Source organism: Ictidomys tridecemlineatus, chromosome 13 (genome assembly GCF_052094955.1).
Source record: "Ictidomys tridecemlineatus isolate mIctTri1 chromosome 13, mIctTri1.hap1, whole genome shotgun sequence".
In the NCBI taxonomy this organism is placed as follows: Eukaryota; Metazoa; Chordata; class Mammalia; order Rodentia; family Sciuridae; genus Ictidomys; species Ictidomys tridecemlineatus.
The window spans coordinates 771,191-789,498 of NC_135489.1; the positions used below are offsets into that span (position 1 = coordinate 771,191).

At 39.8% G+C, this 18,308-nt stretch overlaps 1 protein-coding gene across 2 annotated transcripts in view; it reads right to left on the reverse strand.

The window, feature by feature from the left end:
• The window catches only part of Atp9b (ATPase phospholipid transporting 9B), a 254,916-nt gene that overhangs the window by 75,038 nt on the left and 161,570 nt on the right, over positions 1–18,308 (reverse strand). For both annotated transcript variants that reach the window (XM_078029853.1, XM_078029852.1), the window contains exon 12: positions 13,844–14,004. In XM_078029853.1, coding sequence (XP_077885979.1) covers positions 13,844–14,004 — 161 coding nt within the window. The remainder of the gene's footprint in view (positions 1–13,843; positions 14,005–18,308) is intronic.

Below are 18,308 nucleotides of genomic sequence, written 5' to 3' on the forward strand. Positions count from 1 at the left end.
TGATCTAGTTGCACTTTATCTTTAAAAGAAAGCTTTTTGCATTCTCAAAGATAAAGTTTATCACATTTGGTACCTTAAAACTGTGGCCTTGGAAAGTACTGCTATGAAAGTTACTACACAATTTTAATTCAAATTTGTATAACTTCACATAAAAATTTCAAGAAAAATCTGTCATCTTGGGAAATAATGTTATTTTATTTGAACAAATGCATCCAGGTAAAACAATAAAAAAATACTATGTAAATTTATCACATATTTATTTTTACTTTCTAGTACTGGGGATTGAATCAGGAGTGCTGTCTCAGTGAGCTCCATCCCCAACCCCTTCCTTTGTTTCTTTTTTTTTAATATTAATTTTTCAGTTATAGGTGGGCACAATATCTTTATTTTATTTTTATGTGGTGCTGAGGATCAAAACCAGTGTCTCACACATGGTACCTCTGAGCCATGATCCCAGCCCTCCTTTATTTCTATTTTATTTTTGAGAAATGGTTTTCCAAGAACTTGTGGTCCTCCTGCCACAACTTCCTGAGTTGCTGGGGTTATAGACATGGGCCATTGTGCCTTTTTAAAAATTTCTTAAAAGAAATAAAGAACTAAATAGCATTGAATATCCAGGCTAAATTCAAAGGAAAATCAGGAACTCAGAAAAGTGTGATCACATAATCTCCTCTGCCCCAGGACCACACGTCAACCTCCACACATTGAAACTTTTTTTTTTTTTTTTTTTTTTAAATCAGTGTTCTAACTAGGCAAGGGAGCATAAGTGAAAGCCCAGAGAAGGCGAGGTTAACAAGAATGCTCCCTTCTCACAACAAGCTGGGGCAGGAAGGGCTGTGCCCTCAAACTAAAAGAAAATCAAAAGACAATGAACTCCATGTGGTGGTCCAGTCAGGTTCACATCTCCTAAGTAATTCTGTGACTACATTTTTAAATTCGATGAAGATACTCCAAGCCAGGGACTATCTCCGAGAACCCAGCAGAAGCAAGTCTGTAAGTCTTGGAAAATATACTTTCATCTTTATAATTAGTGTTTCAAATACTAAAAATACTACTATCACAATAAACATGAACATTACCACATGGCACACAACAAAGGAATGACACAACAAGCAAGAGCCAGAATAATAATATTCAAGAGAAAGACTGAAAAGGTATCAGACCTTACAAAAGTAGCAGGTTCGGACCATAAAACATTTGGATGCATAAGAAAAATTAGAAAAATATCTGCACAGAATAGGCAACTACATTCCTACAATAAAGAAACCAACAGAATTGTTGAACTAATAGGAATATGAAAGGATAAATAGTTTTAGAGTTAATTAGGCATCATCAAAAATTACATCAGTGACTTGGAAGACAGGCCAGCGTGAATGATATGGAATAAAGTGTGAAAGCAAAAAAAGTAGTAAAAAAATAAGAGATACACAGGATATGGTAAGGATATCTAACAAACATCAAGTTGATGCTCTCAAAACAGGGGATAGAATGATACAAGAGCAATATCTCAAGAGATGATGACTGAGAATTTCCTAGAATGAATGAAAGAAATCTATCTGCAGATTCAAGAAGTCCAATGAATCTCAAGCATAACACTAGACACACTGTAGTTCAGTGTAGAACAGAGATAGTAGAGAGAAGCTCTAAAGGCAGCTGGAAGGGAAAGGTTGGTATATAGGAGTCAAGATTTAAAAGACACCCACTTTGTGGCAAGAATCAAAGCCAAAAGAAAACAAAATAAAGTGAGAAGCTTGAATTCTAGACCAGTCAAGCAATTTTTCAAGAGGGAAGACCAGCAAAATAAAGTTTCCAACAAAAGCCAGCACTAAACAAAATACAAAAAGAATACCTTTCTGATAGTAGGAAAATTATTCCACATGGGAGGTCTGAGATACAGGAAGAAATTAAGAACAAAAATGCAGATAACCCAGACTGATAAGGAGTGTATAAACAATATCTTTGGAATTACAGAATTAAAATAAGAAAACAAAAATGGCATAAATGCAGAAGGGGGAAGCGGAGTTAAACAACCATAAGATGACATGTAAAAAGAGGTGATTTAAGTGTAGGTCTGATAATATAATGTGCTTAATTTCTATAGTAACTACTAAAAGCAGAAATTGCTTATACAACTTCCAAACTACTAGAGACAAAGTGGAATTATTTTTTAAAATTAAAGAAAATGGCAAGAAAAAACAAAAATAATGACTAGGCAAGTCAAGTCGAAGGCACAAAATTAAATAATAGATTTAAACTACAAATATGACAATATTGCAATGACTGTATAGGCACTAAGTATTCTGGTCAAAAATTATCATGGTAGATAAAAATTAAACTTTTTGCTAATTATAAGAGAAACATAAAAATAAATATACAGAGAAACTGAAAGTAAAAAGATGGAAGAGAATATGCCAAGTAAATTAAAGACAGCTGGCATAATTGCTACATTACCACAAAACAAAGTAGAATTTAATGCAAACAGCTTTAGTAGAGACAAAGGAAGTCACTTTATAATTAGAAAATGCTCAATTCACCAGGAACAGATAACCATTGAAATTTGTGTGCATCTAAAAATCAAAGCAACAAAATATACAGTATGAAAAATGGACAGAATTCCAAGGAAAAAACAAACAAACAAAAAACAAGACACAATTATAATACTGATGGGAAATTTTAACACCAGTCTCAGCAATGGCTAGAAAGGCAGAGGAAAACCAGTACAGGTAGATAGATACTGAAAATCCCAGCCTCACTGCACACAGGGCCACTGGCCCACAGGTCAGAATCCAAGCTGCTCTCTAACACACAGCACTGAGCCTCAGAACTACTCTGACAGCTCCTTACCTTAAGTGGAAAGGGTATGGTTTCTGAGAAAAATTCAAATAAGCTAAAAATGAACAGAGAAATTACTAGAAACTTCAACTATGCTTGTAAACCAAGAAAAAACTTTGCAATAACCATAGGAAAGATAAAAATCAAAGTGAAAATTAAAATATTCTGAACCTGATAACATTAAAAAGACTACACATGAAAACTTTTGGGATGCAACCAAATTAGAACTTATAGGGAAATTTATAGCCTCAATTATGTATATTCGAAAAGAAAGAAAAAAAGCTGAAAACTGATCAACTAAGCATCTACCTCAAGAGATAAGAAAAGATACAACTAAATAGACCTACAAAAATAAGAAAAAAATACAAAGTAAGGTTAACATTAATGAAACAGAAAATAGTATAAGATATGAAAAACCAATTAAAACAAAAGTGGGTATTTCCAAAAGCCTAAGAATGGTAGCAAACTTACTGGAAGACTGATCAAAATCAGGGCAGAAATAATTATGACAAGATAAAAAAGATAAATATCACATTTATATGTAAGACCTAACAGGAAAACACTAACAAACTTATGAAAATTTTTGAAAATTTAGATATAGCTGATTAGTATCTTTAAAATTATAACTTTGCAAAATTGATTCACTAAAAAGAACAAAAACAACAACAACAAAAAATACAACCTTGAGCAGAGCAGCCCTATAGCAATCAAAGAAATAAAATCTGCTATATCTTTCCACACTGATTAGTTCAGGCTCACACTGTCTTCTCGATGAGTAAATGTTCAAAGAATAAAAAATTTTCAAATAAAAAACATTTAGAGAAGACAAAATGAGACAAGATTCACCAATGTTTCATGAGACTATATACTTTTGATACTCAACTCCAAAAGAAGGGCATGGAAAGACAAATTGCAATTTAATTTCATGCATATAAAACCAATAGAAAACGGTCACAGAAATATAGGCCCAAGGAATCTGATAATACACAAATGGGTGGTATTATGGTTTAGATGTGAGGTGCCCCAAAAGCTCACATGTGAGACAATCTAAGAAAGTTCAGAAGTGAAATGATCAAGGAATGAGGCCTGATCAGTGCATTCACCACTGACATGGGTTACCTAGGAGGTCATATAAGCAGGTGGGGTGTGGCTGGAGGAGACGGGTCTCTGGGGGTGTTCCTCTGGGATTTATATTTTGTCCTTGGTGAGCAGAGCTCTCTCTGCTTCTTGGTGCTGAGCTGTTTTTCCTCTGCCACCCTTCAAGACAAAATGCTCTGCTTCACCTCAGGCCCAGAGCTATGCTCTCAGCCATCTATGGACTGAACCTCTGAAACTGGGAGCCAAATTAACTTTTCCTTCTCTACACTGTTCTTGTTAGGTACTTTGGTTACAACAGCAAAAATGCTGACTAAAACAAGTAGGATACCATGACCATGTGGGGCCTTCCCTGGTATGGCATCAGGAAGGCCATGAATATACTAAAAAATAAAAGTTTAACCATGAAAAGTCATGAACACGCTTAGAAAAGATATTTGCAAATATTCATGATTTGAAAATAACTTTTAGCAAAACAGGAATACAAAAAATTTTCCTTATTAAAGGGTTCCTATAAAAACTCATAGGCTATGTAAATGATGAACTATTCAAAGTCTTGCCTTTCACAACGGAAACAAAAGCAGGATGTCCATTATTATTACATCCTTCTAATTTTTTTTAAGATGGACATAATACCTTTATTTTATTCATTGATTTTTGTGTGGTTCTGAACCCAAAACCCAGTGCTTCACACATGCTAGGCAAGCACTCTACCACTGAGCTACAACTGCAGTTGTAGCTTCTTTTTAACAATAAACTGGTGATCTTGGTTTAGTAGAGAAGACAAAGAAAAAAAATGATGTAAGGAATAGAAACAAATAACAAAGTTCTCATTATATTATAGATTCAGTTTACCAAAATAAATTTTATTTTTTTACATCAACCATGAAGAGACAGGAAAGGAGTCTTTTGCAAAAGATATTTACAGGAGCATTTTTTAAACATCTAAGTATTGCTCTACCAAGAGTTATGCAATCTCTATGGGGAACTTTTTTTTTTTTTGCATTAGAGATTGAACTCAGGGCACTTAACCACTGAGCCACATCCCCAGCCCCAACTCCCCTACCTTTTAAAATTGTATATTTTGAGACAGGGTCTCTCTAAGTTGCTCAGGCTGCTTTGAACTTGGGATCCTGCTGCCTCAACCTCCTGAGCTGCTGGGATTACAGGTATGTGCCACCACGCCTGGTTTTATGGGGAAGTTTTTGAGAATAACTAAGAAATTAAGAGGTATATTAGATTCATGGCCAAGAAAAACCAAAATGCTTTTAAGGGATACAAGGAAGAAAGGGTGTGGTGCCCAATACTGATTTCTACATAAATAAAGGTATGTCAATCAAAATAGTTTGTCATTTGGTCAGGAATAGAGAAACAGAGGGACCAGAGAGGGAACCCCAAACAGCACTTGCACATAGGAATGCCTGCTCCATGACAGGTGACCCCAGGCACTCATGAACAGTCTGTTCTGCAAAGGCACTACAGCAATCGGTATAGGAAATGGGATTCAAAGCTGCCACACCCTGCACCAAAACAACCTGGCCTGGGGGTGCAGCTCACCATGGGGCTTAGGCATAGCATAGCATAGCAGGTGCAAGGCCTGAGGTACAATCCCCAGCACTACAAACAGCAGCAACACAGGAAGCAGCCAAAGGAAAAACTATTCAGCTTCTAAAAGATATAGAGAAGGGCGAGTCATCTCCTTGAGGAGGATTTCTTAAGCAGTATACAGAGGCTAACACAGCAGACGAACTTTACCAGGCAAAACCAACAACTATTTTGTTTTCAAAATTCCACCACTGAGTGAACACAGTCAAGCCACAGATTGAGAAGGATACCAGCAAAACCTAAGGGCCAAGGAATGAGCATCCAGAATATGTAAGTATCTAAGACTGCTGAGAAGACCAGACAAAAGATTTGCAGAGTTAGTAAAAAAGATAAATCTAAACAGTGAACATATATTTGCACAGTTTTTTTATTCTTACTATTAATCTGGCAAAGGGTAACTAAAACTGCAATGAGAAACCAATTTTTATGAAGTGCTCCTAAGGATGAGAACTATTCTCTATAGTGATGCTGGAATGCTAAAATGGTACAACTGCTTTACAAAACAGTTTCCTATCATCTAGTAAATTTAGTGAATGCCACAGCCAAGTAATCCCATCCCTAGATACCTTACTCTATAGGGCTTACAGCAGGAGAATGCATGTTCATGAATGTTAGTAGCAGCAGCACTTTTAACAGCAAAAAAACTGAAACTACCCAAGGTCCACCAAGAATGGAAACACACTGCAGTATGTTCCCAAAAGATGATGTACTGAAAAGCAATGAATGCGGGCAACACAGATGAATCTGACTGTGGAGTCATGTTAAAGACTTAAAGACAGTAGGATTTTAGTATATAAACAGATGAAAACAGGAAAAGCTGAATTACGCTTATGTATGCAACTGTAGGTGGCAAAGCTCAAGAAAAATGGGGAAAAGTTAATCCTAAGAGAAGCATACCACCAGGGACACATACCAAAGCATCACCCTATGTCTCATAAATAGTCATTATCCATTAAAAAACATTTTAAAAACACCGTATCTAAAAAGGAAACAATAATGCCAAAAAGGCTGCTGAAGTAGACCACAAGAAAAATAACTTCGTAGATATATGAAAACCAAAGCCGGGCATGGTGGTGCACACCTGTGATCAATCCCAGTGGCTTGGGAGGCTGAGGCAGGAGGATCCCGAGTTCAAAGCCAGTCTCAGCAAAAGTGAGGTGCTAAGCAACTCAGTAAGACCCTGTCTCTAAAGAAAATACAAAACAGTGCTGGGGATGTGGCTCAGTGTTGAGTGCCCCTGAGTTCAATCCTCAGTACTGAAAAATAAATAAATAAATAAATAAATAAATAAATAAAGAAAGAAAGAAAGAAAGAAAGAAAGAAAGAAAGAAAGAAAGAAAGTAAGTAAGTAAGTTTGTTTAAGAAGCCAGAAGAGTGCTTTTTTCTAAGGAAATAAAAGGAACTTTGACCATGAAAAGAGAGCTTCTGAACCACATTCTCTATCTTGACCCTGGGAGATGGGCATTTATTTTATAAAATTGTATATTTACTTGTATTTTCTGTTTTATGCACTTACACTTTTCAGTATCTCTGCTATATCTCACAATAAAAATGTTAGAATATCTTCTCGGAAACATTTCAGAAGTAATGTTGTGAGATGACAGTATGTCTTCACAGAAGAAAAGCACTCTTAACCACTGAATACTGACTTGTCTCTTCCATGTTATCAACCGAATTTTTAAGTTATTCTAAAAATCTACATTTAGTGTAACATTTGGCAATTATTAGGTGAAGAGCTGAGTCAATTATAAAACACAAAACATGAATAATGAAATAACAATATTTTGTAAAATGAGAGGCACAGACAAACAGTCTTATGTGGGGCTTGGAAGTCTGCTTTAAAAGTCTGTAAAGGAGCTGTCATAAAATCTTATTTCAGAAAATATAAAAAGAAATGGGGACACATAATGAGTATAAACATGCCCAAAACACGTTTTCAGAACATAAAAAAGGTAATATAAATCATGCTACGATAATAGGTTTGTAGAGAAAAAATAAAAGGAGCCCTCCTTAAGGAAGATCACACCCACAGATTTCAGGTGGGCAAGTGCTTTAGGGGCCATCTCTGAATCCATCACATTCTGCCCTCTGGCCTCCCAAAGTTTACGTCTGTCTCACATGCAGAATACATTCACCCCACCCCAATATCCCATCTCAAACATCTGAGCCCTTTACAGCCTCAATACTAAATCCCAAATTTCATCTAAAAAGCACCAGCTCAGAGGTCTGGACTCTCATAATCCACACTATTTACACACCAGGTATGGATGGACTCTGGGCACAGTCCTTTCTGGGCAAAATTCCTCATTGACGAGCTTGTGGATGTAGAAAACAAGTCATCGGTCTCCAAAGCACAATAGTGGGACAGGCAATAGTCCCAGGCAAGTCTAAAAGTCAGTAGGGCAAATTCCATTAGGTAGTGAGAGCTGAGAACAGTGCTCTAGCCTCTGGGTCTAGGGCTTGCTGGCCTTCTACACTGGGGAAGGCCAACTCTGCCTAGGAGTCATCCTTCCTCTTCTTGAACAGAGCACCTATGTGCAACCAAGTGGCTCTATCAGCCCGTTTCCTGCCTATAGAATTTTGAAAGTCTGACAGGCTTCTTTTTTCATCCTGTGTCTGTTCCCTTCAGTCATACAACATTCTCAACCACTCTGTAAGATCTCCTGCGAATGTCACAGAGGGCCACACATCTTTACTGGAAAACCTGTTCTGTATTCCTGTCTCTGCCAAGATGGCTGAGTTGCAGCCTTGATCATGGACCTAATTTATCCCTTTAGCGAATGTAGTATGGTCACATCCTGGTCGCCTCTCTAGTGCACTTTCCAAACATGGGCTCTCCTGATGCTAGCAGCTTCTTACCTTTTTATTGCAATCTGCAAAATTTCCCCCCAAATCAGTACCTGAACATCACACCCAAGTCCAAGAGAGCTATATACTCCCTTTTCACTAAGCATTCTACCTGGAAAGTGAGATAGAAAAGATACTGGGTGTATTAGCAAAAACCCATAAATTGTCTCAGAAAGAGAACCTGAGCTGAGAATAACTTGATAAAGCTGCTAAGAATTTCCTTTAATGCACCTTTAGGAAGGCTGTAAGACTAACCCTGAACTTGGGAGCAAGAGCTACACCAGCTACCTGACACCTCCTGTTCTGAAGAAGCAGGACTCCAAGCAGCTCCCCAGCATTCCTTAGTCCGTGACTCTGAGGTACCCCACTGTAGGCTGATGGCTGTCTGACTACAGAAAGTAAGAGGAAAACCTGTTTCCGAAGGATGCACTCTGGTACCTGAAGCAGAGTCACTGCCTCTACAAGAGGGTCTTAGGTGTTTCTCAGGAGGGACATGAATTCACTTTGTCAAGCTATTGGTTTATTATTTATTAATTCATTCATTCCTCTATTTTGCCCCCAGAGGTCTCATGTGGGAGTAGGAATCTCTTGGGCCCACTGCTGGTAAAATGGCTAAAACGTTACACAGCACCTCCAAGCACAGGGAGAAGTAAATGCAAGTCCAGCCCTGCGGGGACTTCAATGTGCTGTAGAGCTCTGACAATTCGCTTGGCTACAAGAGATGCGCAGGACTAGGGAACACACTTTATCTTTTTTTTCCTTTAGAAGATGATGTATACTATCTTAAGTAACTCATAATTATTATATGCTACACAGATGGATTTTTTTTTAATCTTTATTTTTTTTGGTCCTGGGGATTGAACTAGGGGCACTCAGCCACTGAACCACATCCCCAGCCCTATTTTGTATAGCGACAGGGTCTCATTGATTTGCTTAGTGCCTTGCCACTGCTGAAGCTGGCATTGAACTCGAAATCCTCCTGCCTCAGCCTCCCCAGGCACTGAGATTACAGGTGTACACCACTCTACCTGGCATACACAGAGAGATTTTTATAAAATAGCTCAGCTTTTGAAATTTAAAAGCCATTTAAGCGTGACGAAACAATTGAAATAAAAAGCACTTTACTTTCCAAGTTTTTGTTCTTTGCAAAACGAAAGAATATATACATTAAAATCTTACCATTTATTAAATCCAAAAACATATTAACACTAAAATGTATTGTTATACACGTTTTATGGAGACTAGCCCCTCCCCCGCATAAAGAAAAACTCTGCTTTAATCAAATGTAAACAGTAATTCCCTAAACTAGTGTCCCATTCTTCCGACATCGGACATTTCCAACTTGTGTGCTTGGTCTGCATCACTGTGCTCTAGGGCTGTGGAAACTGGGGAGGAGCCTCGCTGAAGTGGGTGTGGGCATGCTGGAGTTGCACAGAGGAGACAGGAGGACTCTTCCTCCTGTCTCCCCACTCTCTATTTACTCAATGTGCTTAACGGAAAATTATTCACTGAAAAACAACCCAAGACAGAGTTGCAGAAAGTCTGGTACCTTCCTTGTTTTAGCAAATATTAAAAATGATTCCAGGGGTTGGGGGGGGTTGTGGATCAGTGGTAGAGGGCTTGCTTAGCATGTGTGACTGGGTTCATTTTCAGCACCAAATAAAAAAATAAAGATATTGTGTTCATCTACAGCTAAAAATATTTTTAAAAAAAAGATTCCACAGATTTTTAAAAAAGGGTGTGTTGATTTTATATATATATATATATATTTAAATGTGTGTATTCATAATTTTAAGTCTGTAAGATCTAAAAGGTTTCACATAATTTATCTAGATAGTAAGATCATAGATAATATTTATTTTCTTCTCGATATTTTCTATTTTTACTAGAAATGTAATGATTCAAATATGAAATAACAGAAATCAGTTTAAGTTTAAAAAATACATATAAAACATACTAATTTGCATAATTGTAATTAACTTCACCTGTTTTGGATAAAGGGGCAATAATTCAAATTCTTTTAATATTGTTATTTTACTTAAAATATAAGTTGAGATAGCATACAGAAATAAAATATTTCCTTAAAAATCTATAATAAAAAGAGCCCAGAGGTAAGAGGGGGAAATACACCCCAAACCCCTTGCACTGTGAAACAGAACCCTAATACCACAGAATATTCCAGAAATGAAAGCACCAGCTTACATGAAGAAAAAAAATATTAATGAAAGAAACAAGAAAAATTTGGGAATTCTAAAGAACAGATGGGAGAGAGGATGCTCTCTGGACAAAGACGGGAGCAGACACCTTGCACAGCAGCTGGAGGAGCAAAGAGCAGGGAGTTAGTGCAGAGCCTGGCACTGCTGAGCAGAGGTGGAGCTCTGGTTCCCGCTGGCCTGCACACTTTCCCCATGTCTTTAGAGGTGGCTGTCAGCATGCAGGCTGCAGCCCAGTACTCGGTGATTACCAGAGCCACAGGAGCTGCCCTCTGCTGTTCTAGCTTGAAACAGCATCTACCACCATAGGAGCACTTGAGCTGCTTCCTTGTTTATAGCCAGCACCTCTGCTGGAAGACAGGAGAGGGCACTGGACCTGTCTGTGCCCTCACCCTGTGTTCACACCAATGCTGACTGTGTACTGACAACACCTCTCATCACATGAGGTCCTGCATTGCTTCCTGCTATCTCTTGTGTAAGCAATGCAGTAATATTGGATAAGAGTGATAAGAATTGTATTTCCCAAGTCTTATTTCAAACATAATCACCACTGATGCTCTTCTGTGAGTGAAATCTGCACTGCTTAAAGACCTTCCTCCCATCTCTGGAAGAAGACTACTGCAGATGTGCAGGGCAAACTCACTGTAAGCAGCCTCACTGCTGAGCTAATGTTGAGAAGCCAGGCTCCCAGAAGTCTGCTGCGAGCCTCGAGTACCAGGAGAACAGAGGCCAAAATCAAAGTAAAAGGCTGCCCAGGAAAAGTATGTTAACAAGACGAGGAGGAGGAGGTACTAAAGCTAATACACGCTACGGCCTTGCGCTGTGTGAGAGCAAAGTAAAAATGAAGGCAGTCTTAAACTTCACTACACGTGCAGGGTAAAATGTCTAGGGAAACACAAGAACAGAAATATGGGGCTTTACTTCCAAGTTAATAAAAGAAAAAACTGGAATTAAAAAAAAAAAGAAAGAAACACTCAAAGGGGTATAAGAAAGAAAAATAAATATAGAAGCTGGACAATTAGAAACTAAAAAATAAGATAATACTAAATGCAAATAAATAATCAAAATAATTGTCAAAAAAAAGATCACAGTATGGAAGCTGGAGTTGTGGGTCACAACTGCCCAGCACACGTAAGGTACTGGGTTTGATCCTCAGCACCACATAAAAATAAAATAAAAGTATTGTATTCATCTACAATTTAAAAAAAAATCTTTAAAAAATTAAAAAAAAAAAAAAGAGTGCCTGGGCTAACATAGCCTTAAAGCCTGTATTCAGTGTCCCCTAACATACTTTAGAAGTTGGAATACATTTTTCTCATTGAGGAAAAAAAACCCAAAAAAACCCAAAAAACTCTTGACAGAAGTTTTCAGGCTGCACATCCATTCCCAGGAATTGAGGTGCTTCTGCAAGCTACAGGTACAGATCCACCTGGGGCGACAACAGCTTTGCCTCTCAGAGCCAGGTATTTCTGTAGGCAGAAACAGAAAAGCAGGGGACACGTCTTTCTTTTCAATTCCTCCTTCACCTGATGTCTGGCCCACATTCTTCCATAAGAAAAGGCAATGCAATAGTGGGAATAGAGGGAAAGGAGGTATTGGTGGAGAGGGACATCGATGGAGGAAATTGGTGGAGGGTGACGAGATATTGCAGGACATGGGACTGAGGCTAGCCATGCATACTTAAGTCGAATGCCTTAAAGTTGGGATCTACCTCAAGGATCACTGGTACCTAAGTATGCATCCTCTGGCATGAGAAATTAAGTAAATATATGATTCTCTAGAATACTTTTTATGTGGCCACTGACCCGGTGGGTCTCTGGGGACAAAGATTAGGTTCCTAGGGCGCAGTTACGGCATGAAACATTTGTTTGTGACAACTCTGACAAGCTAAACATGCTTGGTTTCCCAAAGCCGTGAAGGTCCATTCACAAGTACCTCAGGAGCCCATCCTGGGAACCGCACAGCTAGCTCCCACATACAGCCAAGGTGCCAGGCCTGGCCTCTGCCCTCAGGGAGTTTGGGGAGATTCATGAACCATGCAGGACTGCAGCGGCCAGCACGGCAGACAGTGCTGGTGCTTCCTGGTCAGGACCGAAGGTCTTCAGGTGAACTCGAAGTGGTAAGAACCACCTAACTGCAGGATGAGTGGATGCCCCTAGGAGTGGCAGCATGCAGATGGGAGCTTCCATGGGGCCAGTGCTACGGGAGAAGGAGAGGAACAAGAGCAGCTGGACAGCCTCCAGGCAGCCACACACCACTAGGTCATGGTGCACACAGGCTGCATGAAGGGACTGAAGCCCCAGTGCATGACATGAGACGTTCAGAGGAACCTGGTCACAGACGTCTTTCTCTTCCAAGTGTCTTGCCCTTGACCGCATGGAGTTTGTCCTGTTTTCTTCCATTCCATGCCATAAAAGATGACTATCCCAGACTCTCATCTTATTCAGGATTCAATGGGTTTCAATTATTCATATGAATGATTTAGATTATGTATATCAAGGATATCTTTTTAATGATATCATTTTTGCAAATATGTAAAATGGATTTGTGAATGTCTGTAAGGGTTACTCTTTAAATAGATATCTGATATTAACTGTTTACATACAGTCTCTAGTTACATGGGTTATCATGTTGAAGATGGTTCATATGTAAACACTAGCTTCCTCAACACTCATCTAACTTGAAGGACATATCAGATCCTCTTTCAAAGATAGGTGACTTTAAAATGTCCATCACTTAATTAGATCCAAGGTCACAGACGGTGGGGGGGGGGGGAGGCAGGAATCTATTGGCAATCAATGGAAATTATTTTCTCAGACTCAGTCCTATTTTTTTTTAATTTATTTTTTAGTTGTAGTTGAACAAAATATCTTTATTTTATTTATTTATTTTTATGTGGTTTGGAGGATTGAACCCAGGACTTCACACATGGTAGGTGAATGTTCTACTGCTGAGCCACAATCTCAGCCCCCAGTCCTATGTTTTATCAAAACATCTCCCAGTTATTGAAGAGTACATTATCAATACATGTGCAACAGGAAAACTGTCAGTCTCTAGGTTATTCCAACAAAACTGATTTGTGCCCCTGGACACCATTTCTACAGAAGGACTCCTCCGATTCATTAGGGTTCCTAGTCCCTTGCTCTTTAGCTGTGTTTGAATAATTTCTTACACACTGAGAAAGAAAATTTTCAAAAGAATTATGGTGTGAAACCAGACACTTGTCTTTATTTATAAATTCTTAAACCTACCTGATGGGAATGATGTAGGAAAAAAGAAGAAGAAACCGGAAAAGATTACGGTACCAAGGGCCTGCAAATCCCTGTAAGGTTACCATAACAACAGAAAGAACAACCAAAGCCAGAAATAGCGCCTTCGTCAGCTGATTGAGCTCGAGGTCCAGCAAACCAATCTGAAAGAAAACAGTGTAACATTAGTATACGACCAAGCCAGCTTTATATGTCTTAACACCATAAATCAGAAGCCATGATCATGATGATCTAAGAAGACTTCAGGATTTTTTATAATCTTTACAATAACAGAGTACAAAAGCATACTGACATCACTTTCCTCCTGAAAGCCTCTTATAGACTCAGGCAGAATGCCTGCCAGCAGGTCTTGATCCCCACAGTGTTCTCAAGAAGGGCCTGCCGAGAAGCATGAGGCCAGCCCTGAGCCAGGTCCTCCTGGCAGGTGACACTCTGACTACAATCAGGACACAAAGAATGGCGGGCCCAAAGGAGGGCACAGAAGGCTTGCTCAGTGACCAGCCCCACAATAGCCCTCCAAGAGCCAAGACCTATCTCCCTCGGCAAGTGCCACATCAGACCAATGTGCCTGCTGTCATTCTCAAATATCCCTGCACACACTCATTTAGGGATTTCATTCAGACTGAGGGACCCTAAGAACAGAACAGTGTGAGAGTGTGTGAGTGTGTGTGTGTGCACGCGCATGTAGCCTGCCCTGGTTGCATGCATTCCATGTCATAAAAGAGCCTGTCTGTCTGCAAAGGCCTCAGGACTCCTTCTGATAGAGAAAGAGGCAACAGAGGTAATTAGTTTGTGATGAAAACGTTCTGATTTGCACCATTTCCATACTTCAGGATCTCCCTGTATGACACCCTACACTCAAATTCATCCTTTAGATCACTCGTTAGCTGAAAAAAATGTACAGAAAATCATGTCAATAAGGAGAAGTTCATTTTTTTGTTGCTCTTGGAAATAGTGAGAAATAGCCACCCAAATAGCTCTCATTCTACAAGTAAGGAGAATATGGCTCTGTGAAGCATGTAACTTCAATTTCGAGCTCTAGCAATCTCTGCAAACTGCTTCTCTTTAGTTTCACCCCTGAAAGACTACAGTGCAGTACAGTGTGAGGGGGCAGGAGAACACGAGGGGGCGCTGCTGGCTTCAGGAAGGCAGCAGAAGCAGATAGAGGGAGAAAAGAAGCAGTGTAGCAACTGAGACTTCTGGGACTGTGGAGAGAGTGAATCCAAAGGCTGACTCTGCCTTCTGGACAGCCCTGGGCCAGAAGAGCTTCAGCATGCTTACCTGTAGAACAGGGATCATGGTGGCACCCTCCTAACAGGACTCTGGTATGAAGAGACATCATGCACACAACACATGTAGCTCCTGTGACCCAGGAAGCCAAGCACACATGCTATTGTCACTGTACACATTTGCATTTTATCAAGTTTTGTGGAGGACTGTGTGACTTTGGGGACTTCCCTTAAAACTCTCAAGTCTCTCTGTCCAAGTGTGCAAAACCAAGCAAAGGTAGCTGGAGGAGCACAGACACCCTAGGTACATGGCTCTAAGCCGTGAGGCCATAGCTTCAGCAAGAGGAGACCCAGGAACAGTGTATAAGTAACATAATTGGCCACTCTGGCTTATGGTGATGAGGATAGTTAGCTGAGTCCTATGGGCTAGGCATCTCAATCATCAGAATTTCTCCTCAATCTGGTACAACTTCTGAAAAAAAAAAAAAAAGTAACTAAGAGGCCAACAGCAGCAACTCCATGGTTGCCAAAACCTTGGCAGCAACAACTGAAGTGCTATGATTTTTTAATGTAAAAATCTGAGGGTCGCTAAGCTAATAACCTGGTTTATTCTAATGCTTTTTGAAAATCCGTAACTTTGGCCAGTAATATGAGTTTGGTCTTTCTACGACTCCTAGTTCAAGTTTATATCTGGTTTTGCTTAATATTTGCCATAAATCCTCATGAGATCATGAGAAACTATAGTTAGAAAAGACAATACTTAGTCAAAAAGTCCATTTAATACAGCTCTGGAGAAAACTAATTTAACAATTACATGCCTACTACATTTTGTGCTAAACTCTAATGTTAGGAAGAGTTAATGATGGAATTTTTTTTTATTATTTTTTATTTAAGGCATGGCCTTCTGAAATACAGCAGACACAATGGGAAGTCCACAGGGACCCAGGAGCAGTATGACTGACACCTGTTTAGAGTTCAGATCCTGAGCCTACACTGAAAAGAACACGGTAGGATCTACAGCGTGGACTGGGACTCAACAGGCACCCCTTCCCAGGTGTCTAGCTGTCCTCGTGGTGCAAACCCAGCATGGAACAGGCCAGCTCATCTGCACTGTAGTTTTGTCACTACTTTCACCCGCACCAGGTCCTCTCAGAATCCTAGGGCCAATAATGGAAACCAAGTCCTGGTCAAGCAGTGCAGGAAGTTTCTTCTTGGCCAAAGAATAGGAAACAGGAGACTCAGCTCACAAATAAGCTTCTGGGCCTGTGGAGATGCAGAATGAAGTAGGCACAGTTGAGCAAGGTGAAGAGGAGGGACAGGCTGACGGAGGGAAGGAGTGTCCATGGGAGGAGGGGTGCAGACATTCCAAGCCCGTGGTTGCCACCTCTTTCTGCTCCTTTATGGTCTTCTGGGCCCTTGTCACTGGATGGTCAGCTGTTCTGGTATGAGAGAGGGAGTCCTCACCAGGGAACCACAGTACAGTGACATAGTATGAACCTAAAGGTGAGTACTGGTCAGCAGTTCACGTGGCTGCTCAAGATGGCCTGGTATGGCTTTATCTGAGGTTGAATAGCCAGGGGGCCAGCTTCTCTACTTCTAGGCCATGGACAGCAGGGTGCGCGTGTTGTGTGATCTACCCACAGGAAAGTGCAGGCAAGCAATTCCAATTGCAGAGGGCCTCTGATAGGGAAGAAGCAGGGTCATTGGCTTGGGATAAGCAGCCTGGTCGGCTTCCCTTGTTGACAGTCTCATCTGGCCATTGCATGTTTTGTCACTAATATGCAAAATTCCTAACTAAGAAAACTTCAAACAGAAACTAAGTGTCATTTTACAGGAAACTCTCACTTCTTACCTGTCAGTGATATGCAATGGGCCACAGAGACTGCAGATTCCCAAAACATACTGTGTGTGCCAACTCTCAGTGGCGGCTAGAGCGCCTTCGAACTCCAGCACAGGTGATCTCTTGCCTGTAGCCAGGTCTTGCACCAGGACAGTGATACCCACCACCTCCCTAGACAGTGAACAGCCTGAAATCACTGCATTTACCAAGTTCCACCTCATGTTGCTCCCTGTGCAGGGGCAGGGCCTTCCCTTGAGAACAAGGCTGCTCAAGAGCACAGCATCTGATTTATCAGCTCCATTTAAAAAGCAGCACAAGGAGGACAAATATGGTGCAATTTCCGTTACTTCACTACTATACAGTTTATGCTTGAATTATTGAGAAAAATAGGTTTTGGGATTAAAATGAAGAAAAATTAAGCCAGGGAAGTAGAGCATGTTTCGAAGCCCAGATCTTTCTGCTGTGACAAAGGCAGCCTAAGTTTCAGGCCTCACTAGGATCAGATGAAGTCATTATTCATTCAGTCAGGGAAAAAAGACTCAATTACCTCAACCTAAAGATGCTATCAATGAATGCAAAGTGCATATTTTACTCTATTCATCCAAATCCCATTAAAAAGTGAAAGGAATGATTTAATCTGGCCTTCCAGAGTTGGTCTTTTTTTGTAATAAAATAAAGAATCACTGTCCTGCAAAACGCATAACTACTACCTCACACTTTCCCTGCATCATAGCAGTGAAAGGCTAAAAGCTGGGACAAAACCACTCAGAAATGAATACAAAGTTTCCTTTGAAAAATGCCACAGAGGATGGAAACATTAAAAGCAGCCCACTGCACACGGATATGCAGATAATTCAAGGCATTAATACCTTTCTAATTGACCAAGACAGATGTGGTGGACTGCCCGAATAGTGAATATCACAGTTCTGAAGACAACTAAATGCTGCCTTCCCACTCCTCCTCACTGGAAGGTGGGAAGAAAGGGCAAGTGAACCAGAGTCAAAGGCAACTTCTGGGCCTGATAATGAACACAACTGCTCTCAACTCTGTGGTCAGTTCCAACGGAATGGAAGAAAAGATGTATTTTGACACTTATTTTAAACCACTTCCAATTAGCGGTTGATCTTTTTACATTGAATATCTCTGAAACACCCTTAAAAGTTTCTTTGATTCATGTAAAAGACCATATGGACTCTTAAAAAAAAAACTATTTAAAACAAAAACTAGTTAACTTACAAAGTTACAGATTCTGTAAAGACAGTGGTCACTGAAGTTTTGATGTGAACCTGCATTCTTTAAAGAATTTCATTAACATCTCCACAGACCATATAGCTTTTGCTATGATTTTCACCCACAAAATACACGATTAATCACTTAA